General features: G+C 41.3%; 1 protein-coding gene and 1 long non-coding RNA gene across 4 annotated transcripts in view; one reads left to right on the forward strand and one right to left on the reverse strand.

Moving 5' to 3' along the window:
- The window catches only part of LOC106812639 (homeobox protein Hox-A1-like), an 18004-nt gene extending 11034 nt beyond the window's left edge, over nucleotides 1–6970 (reverse strand). The window contains exons 1-2 of one of the 2 annotated variants that reach the window (XM_014816558.1): nucleotides 6881–6970; nucleotides 5888–6626 (exon numbers count right to left, since the gene is read on the reverse strand). In XM_014816558.1, the coding sequence (XP_014672044.1) occupies nucleotides 5888–6548 (661 nt within the window). In that variant the 5' untranslated portion in view covers nucleotides 6549–6626; nucleotides 6881–6970. The other variant, XM_014816557.1, reaches the window with a different exon arrangement.
- Nucleotides 6930–10234, forward strand: part of LOC106812640 — a 17809-nt gene continuing 14504 nt past the window's right edge. For both annotated transcript variants that reach the window (XR_001394362.1, XR_001394361.1), the window contains exon 1: nucleotides 6930–7010. This is a non-coding gene — a long non-coding RNA (uncharacterized LOC106812640). The remainder of the gene's footprint in view (nucleotides 7011–10234) is intronic.

Genomic DNA, 10234 nt, shown 5'->3' on the forward strand with positions numbered 1-10234 from the left:
GTGTGTGTGTGTGTGTGTGTGTGTGTGTGTGTGTGTGTGTGTGCGCGTGTGTGTGGGTGTGTTTGTGTGCGTGCGTGTGTTTGTATGTGTGTGCTTGTATTTTCAGCGAGCGAATATCATAAGCAAAAAATATTCGATTATTTTGTCAATTGAAGACCCCTATCCATTTAATCTTTATTCAAGTGTTTCTGGTAGCTTTGTTTGTAATTTAGCAACATATAAGCAAATTAGATACGCATGCGACAGGTCGGGATATCTTGTACAAAGTTTTTTCTAGATTGTTACCACCCTCAATCTGCTAGTATGAGAATTTGCTATTGATGTTTGCGCACGTTATTTGCCTTACAGATTGCGTTGTGAGATCTTTATTTTGCGGTTAGCAACTGAAACGCGCAAACGTTTCACGACCCGCATGTCTGTATAAATACGCCACGAAACGCGCTCGCACGTATTACCATAGCGCGCGTGCCTGTAGCGAACATATCAGTGTGCAATACACTCACTATAAGCTGCTAACTCGCTGTATGTTTTCAGCTCAAATACGTACAGGATACATCTGTACGATCGCCTCGTGCAGAGAAGCAGCAGTGAAATATTAAACCTAGCGAGTCGATCACGTGATAAATGACGTACGTGATATGTTTTCCCGTTTTTTTTTGGTTTTATGGGCGGTTAAGAAAACATACGTAAGTAGGTCGATTTACTACGTGCGGAAATAAATAGCAAAATCACGATTAGATTACTGAAGAAATCCACCGCAATAAAAGGCGTATATAACATATAATATGAAGGATATTCTCTATATAGTGTCTGTGTTAGAAACAGCCTTGTACGGTTTAATTAATCCCCCGTATAATGCACGAGTTAGATTTTAGTAATAACTATTATAATGCCGTGACTAGGATTTATTGCTATAAATTCCACAAGGCATTTGAAAAAAATCTATTTTTTTCTAAAACCCTATGGCAACCGGCATTTCCAAAACTTGTCTAGTGTCTGGATAATAGAAATGTAGTTTATGACAGAGCAAGAGATATAATAAATATAAGGCTGGCTAGAATAGTTTATACTCGGCTAATGTCCCAGTTAGCAGGTGTAATATTGAAGTGATTATATACAAATCATTTTAAATTCACATAGAACTTGAACACTGTATATTATTTTATTTTAACGCTTCAATCCACGTGTGTTTCTCAGCGGTAACCACCCGCATGTTACGGATACACGCAATGCAATCTAATCATGTAACACTATAAGCTATCAATATTATGCAACGTTATTGTGACAACTGCCGCACAAGCCGTCGCCTGCTTCCCGTAATGTTGTTTCAGCTTCTCAGAAACACACACGTACTGCACGTATCGCCCCGTGCTCAGATAACCTGGGTGGATTTTGTTTTCGTACGCATAGGTTTGTAACTATGTAAGGCCATCGCACCGGCTACGAATACATACAAACCGTAAACTTAATCCACCCTCGTGGCAGTTCTATACCTTCACAAAACACAGACCTATGATAGATGCGATTATTCTTTCATTAATATTAGATTGCATACTGTATTTTTGCTGAAATGTTAGGCAAAGCAGTATCGCATGTAGTCTAAATATCGTAAATTATTTTATCGATACATTATTAACAAATACACTGATTTCATTGTTGTAAAAATACTTTTTTGTCCGTTGTTTCAATTTTTATTAGGATAAAATTACTACCGCCAGGTTTAAATCATACCTCTAAGTCATTTATATTAAACCGTCATGCAGGCAATTGAATTATTTTTTTTACAAAAATAGTTAAGGAGATATATTATGAACTAAAATACACACCAGTAGACACAGTTTTATGTATCTGTGTGTCGCGCATATTTTTATTCCTTTTCAACCCTCATCATGTATATGCTAAAATACATTGTATGTGTGTTCCCGCCACCTTCACAGCTCTATATATACTTGCGCCTGTTGGCGTGTCAAACTGTTCAAACAATCATAGAAAGATACACACATTATATATATATTCGTTTATGACACCCTGAAATACCCACGGCGTGAATATTCGGCAGGAATTTAACAGATGTCACTTTCAACACGCATCATTTTCGCGTCCGTAAAGTCTATATTAACCGATGCCTCCACGATGAGTTACAACTTCGCGATTTACATTTTTATTTTGTGCGGATACGTCCACCCGCGTTTCACACGTACAACGAGTAGCATTGCTGCTTGCGACACTACATGCAGTACTCATGCAGTAGCTACAGTAGCAGCAGTAGCGACGTACGGGCACCACCGATACCGGCGTGTTATCAACACGTAATAAATCATCCGGTGACCGCCCTAGAGTCATTAATATCTGCGAGCGAGACAGTTGTAAAATGTAAACGATGCTGGCCCACGTGGTTCGCCTTACTGTGATCGCCAGCTGAACGGTGCCAGAATTTCAAGTGCTTCTATAGCGTGGCAGACGAACGAACACACGGCGACGTGAAAGAGAGGGAAAGAAAGAGAGAGAGAGAGAGGATATCTATCGAAAGTACGTCGCATTGTGGAGGGAGAGAGAAAGTGAGAGAGAGTGTGTGAGAGAGAAAGCGAGAGAGATAAAGAGAGAGAGAGAGAGAGAGAGAGAGAGAGAGAGAAAGAAAGAGCGAGAGAGAGCGAGAGAGAGCTAGAGAGAACGAGAGTGGGAGAGTGCGCGTGAGTGAGAGAGAGAGAGAGAGTGAGAGAGAGAGAGAGAGAGAGAGAGAGGCAACAAAGATAGAGCGAGAGAGAGAAAGAACTGAAGGCGAAGAAATTCGCACTATTTGCTCTCTACATAAATACTATATATATTCTGCTATTCGCCGCGGCATGGTATAGCGTCACAGAGATACAGCGGACGGTCACATCAAACCATAAAACTCACAGCCGCTACAATATGGACTGTGGCTCAGTAAGACAGTAGCAGGTTAGCAACGATTTATTACATATCGTGGTGTACGGTTTGTTACCGGCCTCAGCACGGAGGAGGTGGGGTGGGGGGGGGGGGCATGCGTCTGCGTGCTTGTTTGCTAGTGTCCCCACGATCGCTTAAGGATGCAATGTTAGTCGCTGATAGAGTATCAATAATTGATGCAAGCTTGATCGATGCATGTACACCGAACCAACTCATCGAACGACGAAAATTTAATTGTTTCTACGAGAAAAAAATTAATCAACCGAAACAGGTGCATATCAGCATATTCTTCTTCTAATGCCGCACCGGTGGACGTTCGTAAGGCGAACAGAGAATTTAATTAGGAAGTGATATAGTTGCGCGTCTTGCAACTTGTCAGAATTCAATTAGAAAATGTTATAAAATGCGCGGAGTAGGTCGAGAAAGCTCCCCATGGATACACATAAACATGTCAGCCGTACTCCCCGCCATGGCTATACACACGAACACGCGCGCCCGCTCTGCCAGCGAGAGACAGCATATATACATGATTCCTCATGATATAATAACTAGCTACTACGATAATGCCAAGTCCATGGCCATGCAGCAACTTAAATGCGTGTATCGCCGCGACAGGGATGACGGGTTGATTTCTGGAAACGTGTGATATTCAGTTCGTGATATTAATATTTACCGGCGCTCATTCGAAGAATTATTTTACGTTGAGGTTATATTTGCATGGCGTAATATTGTTTCAAATACAGGTACAGTAATTTGTAAGTCAAACAGTCGGCGGGTTACGCATGCATGCTCGCATGGCCAAGCGTCAGCGTGCAAAACATACGGATGAAAGTACCGCATGGGGGCACTTTACTCAGTATTTAATAGAGATTTTATAGTCACTACAATATTATTTAAAAATCTCCAAATATGTCAAAATACGTTAATTATGTCACAATACTCACTAACTGGTAAAGCGGTGGAAAGCAATAATTTTAGCGACAGGAACAATATAAATATTAACCATAATTAACTTGATAATGTCTAAATTTTGAGCGAAATATCGGGGATAGGCCCCTACGTAATCATTATATATAAAGTAAATATATAAGTAAATAGTAACTTAATAGTAACTAAATATTATATTAACTAGCGATCACAAATAAATAAAAAAGTTGAATAATAAAAATATGCCATTCATGTTATTTTTTTACTATTGTATATTTACAAACAATTAAATAAATTTTAAACCCTTATATATATATATTGTACGCGTGTATATGAATATTACTATATAAATATATATAATAAATATGTAAAATTATTGGAATTAATTGCCAGTACGAAGTTTAGACCTAAAGGAATGACTGACCGTATAATTCATAAATTTGTTTTTATGAATTTCGTGAAACTTAATGTTATCGACTTAGCGTTACCATAGTATTACAGTTTTATAAAGTTCTTAATTTACACAATAATCGTATAAATATTCGTGGTTTTATCAAATAATAAATTTTCCAGTTATAGGTGCAAATCTCCTAATTCTACAAATCGTGTAAGGTAAAGGTAAGAATAATATTTATATAAATTACACAGGTTTAATACTTAAAAAATACATTTAACTACTGTTTCACGTCTGTAGCAATACGAAAAACCACTATGATGTGAAATTATAGTTGATAATAATATTATTATGTAGTTACATATAGTTATTATGAAGTAAGGGCTACATACAGTAAAAATAAATATGAGTGCGTTAAAAATCCGTATGACCTATGTATTATGATTGATGAGTCTGGGTTCATACAATGTCACCTTCTACGCAAGTACAGACAGATACACTCGAATGCACACAGGACACGCACATACACACACAGACACACACACACACACACACACACACACACACACACACACACACACACTACACACACACACACACACACACACACACACACACACACACACGACACTCACCACAACACACACACACACACACACACACACACACACACACACACACACACACACACACACACACACACACACACACACACACACACACACACAGAGCGAGGGAGAGACATGCATGCACACACAGAGCGAGGGAGAGACATGCATGCACACACTCACGTGCACGCATAAATGCACACACGTAGACACATAAATACACCCGCAGATAACATACACACGCGCCATGTAAGACTCTCGCACGAGCGCGCGCGTGTGTAGCCGCGACCAGACTCCGTAAATCAACCATGAAACACACGGGCTCACACACATATATATACCTCTTAAATTCTAAACGACATGCATGCCGAGCCATGTATGTATATTTCTCTTCTATGTTATATTAATTCTAGAATATCTATCCTCGTCGGTTCGCGCTCGGCATCCGACACGGACCTTGGGGGTGAAAAAGCGTCTGCTGGTCTGCTCATAACTTGAGCTTAATGGACAAGACCCGGTTCAAAGAGCAACGACTATAGCCGAGCATGTTTCAGAGGTCCGCATGCCGGCATGTGCTTTGATCACTGCCGACAATAGTAGCTCGTGGAAACACTCCCGCTAGTACAATTCACTATCGGCCGGTGCGAGTAACGCATTTAAGCAACACCAGCTATATGGCCAGTTGACGACAACACCGCGGGGACAGGCCGACGGGGCGAGACAATGTTTATTCAAGCATTTACATAACCGAGTCAGTCGTCTGCGCGTGTGACACATAGCAGTAGTTATTTATATATGCACTCTTTCTCCGTCTTAGCGTTGTTCGATGCGGAATGAAACACAGTGACACGTCTAATGTTTACGGGGCGCTCGCAGTTAAAATTAAAATTAAAATAACACATCGACGACCAATTAAGTGAGAGAGAAAGGGAGAGCGCGAGGAAGAGCGAGAAAAAGAGTGTGAGAGAGAGAAAGAGAGAGAGTGTGCGTGTGCGAGAATGCGCGTTAATCATAATGGAAGCAAACGTACCTGCTTTGGTCGTGTTTCGTTTCAATTGCATCCATTTATATTGAGGATGGTTTGGCGTGGAGTTTGCTGCCGACACGGGGCTACAGCTGCTGGAGTTCTGATCGACGGTCACCGTAACGTCAAGTCTATGATGCTGGCCATCGCTCGGCACGTATCCCGAGATCTGAGTCTGCTGCTGCTGCTGCTGCTGCTGCTGAATAACACCGTGAGGTGGCTGTGACTCCACGTACGACGAATTACTGTAGTTTATGACACCTCCGCAATCTGCGCTGTAATTCAGCGACGAGTTATGATAGCCCGCGTCGTTGGAGTGGCTGTGGGTTAGGTCGGTGTAGACGGGTGCGTCCTGCTGCTGCTGCTGCGGGGTGACATGATAGGTGTTGTAACCGTTGTACGTGCACGATCCGGGAGAGCCGTTAGTCTGAGCGTAGTCGTAGCCGTTAGCTAAGCTAGCGTAGGAAGGATCAAGCGATGCCGGGTGACTCTCCTGTGAGTACCCGTGGTGCCCAGTGTCAGGCATGTACGGAGAACAGTTGCCGTTCGCAGGTGAGCCGTAATACACCTGACCGGACACATCGCCGCTGAAGTGTTGATTCGTGATGTAACCATTTTCGACCACAGTATTGCACATTAGCGAGTAATCTATGGCCTCCGAATTCATGATGTTTATCCTTTAAATTCTCCGTCTCCAGCAGCTACTGATGAGGAGCAAATTAGCTGTCGCTGTCAAGAGATAAATCTGAAAATAAATGACTCTGTAATTTACAACCGTCTCGACACAAGCGAGAGCTGCGCGCAGTCACGTGACGCCCATCCACCAATGAGCGTCGACAAATCGCAACCTTTGATGGTTGCCCGGTTGAATGATGAATTGCGGCATCTAGGAGTTTCTAAATTACCAACCTGCCGGTTCTCAGTCGGCGATTGCGTTTTACTATGAACACGGTTACTTCCGACGCGAAAGGAAGAAAGCGAGAAGCGTGAAGATCTTACAGAGGAACTGCGATGATGCGACGGCAGGATGCGCGGCTAGGTGCACCATAAGTAATGCGTCGCTATGGAAACGGGACCACGGCAAATTCCATCCCTCGTCTCTCTACGACTGCTGTGTCGACCGCAACAGGTACGCTATATGTGTCGCCGGGGTGCCCGACTCTCCTCGTTTGTAAACAAGTCGGCGCCTGTCTTGGTCTGAAACTAACCGTGCTGCGTGAGTGCGGATGGCTTTTATGCCGACATGCACGCGCGCGTGTGTAGCCGGTTCAGACCTTCATTAGCCACTCTCACGTTTAGCTCTCGCCTCTCGGTAAGCGATACCTGTAAACACAAATTGTTGTTGGCAAAGGGATGGGTTACAGTAACCGCACACACACACACACATAAATCCCGCCGTCTTTGCTGCGTGCGGCCTTTATATGAAGAGTAACTAACCCAAAATACACATCACTCTGCAAAATATACACGCCTAACCTTTAGCGGACAGTAACCATATAAAAAATATATGCCCTTCCCTGATCTGTGGGTGTACAATACACCTGCACGTACAAGCAGGAAACATTTTTTTAGATAGTATACATTTGCAACCGTCTCTCGTGGATATCGTAGTTTGCCATTCAATGTAGTACCAATACTAAAAATAATATTATTTATAAATACGAAGTAATACGAAATAATTATTTTTAATTAGTTTTAATTAACTATCCTGTAACCTATTCGTTTGGCACAATTCTCACATATTTAGACAGATATGCAGTTCGCATGAAACAGTTAAGAAAAGAGCACTAGTATAATCGTACACGTACGTACGTAAGCATGAACGTATGTACACACAACACAGACGGACGGACAGACAGACAGACAGACAGACAGACAGACAGACAGACAGACAGACAGACAGACAAACAGACAGACAGGAAGACAGGAAGACATACGGACAGACAGACAAGCAGGCAGACAGGCAGGCAGGCAGGCATGCAGGCTGACAGACAGACAGAAAGAAAGAAAGACAGACAAACAGACAGACAGATAGACAGAGAGACAGGCAGGCAGACAGACAGAGAGACAGACAGACAGACAGACATACGAACAGACAGACAGACATAAAGACAGACGGACGGACGGACGGACAGACAGACAAGCAGATAGATGAATTGTTGCTTGATTATTTAATTACTCATGAGTACCATAATGAATTTAGCAATTTCTTCACGATGCACTGCTGAATACTTTGCAGAATTGTTGTGCAGAGTTAAATGCGTGCACTGCCATGCAGGTTTAGAACGAACACTCGCACATACAATCAGTAGGATAAGGGTGTAAAGTACACATGTGTTGCCGCTGATTTTGGGTGCAGTGTTTTTCTACTCGAGCAAACATACGGCAACACCTATCGAGCACATAAGTCATCGACTGTTTTCACAGCGAGTTTGTTATTCTTAAACACATAAACCACACTAAACTAAGGAAAAATGGTTTTGCCAATCGTAACATTTTAGTAGTTAGCTCTGAAGGCTATTGACTACATAAGATGTAATGGTTAATAAGATACGTCGCTAACAATGCGATTATAGTAACAATGCACTCGGTTATTTCATAGTATATAGTAATAATTATACATATTATATATAATTCATAAATAAATAAAGAAAAATCAAGTAAAATTAATTAATAAACAAGTTTATATATGTTAATTTATACGAAGTACGACATCGGTATTATTATAGCTACAAATCTTACAATGATAACGTGGTCGTCATCGATCTCTCTACTGTTAACTTGACGTGTAGGCGGCTATTTTAAATATCGTATACACACTTTGAGGCATATCGAGGCACATAATTACACCTCTATCCATCTTGTAGCACATACGACATTTGACAAAGTATCAAATCGAAATGTCAGCAAAATTTCAGTCAATAAAGAGTGAGCGATATCTCCGCAGATTCAGTGCCAACCGATTTCTGTTCTAACATCTTGAATTTGATTAATTAACATATTATTAACATGTACCTTAGCAGGTAAGTCACTGTGAGTCATACTAAAAGGTATTTTATTCTGATATAGAATAACGATATACCTGAACAAAATCCCGTGCAGAGCAGCGGATAGGCACATAAAAGTGGTCACTAAAAAGTATGTTGACTAGCGACACAGCGTTTCATTGAGCATGTAAGTAATGTTTAAGTATCAGACATGTCTATCACTGGCCTTGAAAATCTCGCTAATGGTCACCAAAAACACCATCGATGAATCTTGTGCTCGTTAGCGCACAAACGCGTTTTACGTCACAATTCATTCTATTGTAAAAATGGCGAAACTCAAAAACACGGCAATTCCAAGATGTCTGCCAAACGCAGTTATTAAAACAGTGAAGAGTCGTCATCCATTAAAGCTCGTCACTCGTGTGCGCGCTTTACAAGTATAGCGACGCACTATGACTGGTCGCATAATCTACACATGCGCCGTGTGTGGTACGGATTATGTCTGTCAAGTCATCTATTGAGAGTGTAGAGTGATAGAAAGATTTGGCCTTGGCGAAGTGGAAATATACGCAGCAGTAATCAGTGTCACTGTAATTGTCATTGTCACTGCAACTGTCATTGTCACTTGATTTCTATGCGGAAACATATATGTCGTTTTCTGATGGCGTCTATTGTACATTGTCTCTATAGTGTATATGAGTCTTGTTGAAAAATATTATCAATTATATGAAATGTAAGAAACACTGTAAACTGAAAACCTTAAGATGACTAATATTTTTTTGTTATGATAAGGCAGATATGAAATGGTTTAAGTGACTATTATATAATATTTAATGAATAAATACTATAGTGTACTTGTACACAAGCATTCTTATAACAGGGTGTTTACTGTGATGCTTCAAAATATGATCTATTTCTTTACAAATGTAACACCAGCATGTTTCATGTAACTAACGGAGAATCATGTAGATGGGAGTGGTACGGGAGACGGGGATGAGAAAATACATGACATGTGCACATTACAAATTTCAATCGCGTATTTTGTATTAATTATGCTCCCTTGCCGATCGTAATCCGCCCACAAGTAAGTTTAATTCGAATAAAAGCCCATAAATTAGCCTAGAAACGACACCAGGAAAACATAATATATCTACTGCCACCGGCCTGTTCGTTAACAGTTGAAAATAAATCGCGTGTGTATGTAATACACACGAACGCACGCACGCACGCACACACGTAGTATACACACACACATACACACACATAACACACACACACACACACACACACACACACACACACACACACACACGACCGACGCGACGCGCACGCACACGCACACACACACACACACACACACACACAC

Source organism: Priapulus caudatus, unplaced genomic scaffold (assembly GCF_000485595.1).
Source record: "Priapulus caudatus unplaced genomic scaffold, Priapulus_caudatus-5.0.1 Scaffold669, whole genome shotgun sequence".
NCBI lineage: Eukaryota > Metazoa > Priapulida > Priapulimorpha > Priapulimorphida > Priapulidae > Priapulus > Priapulus caudatus.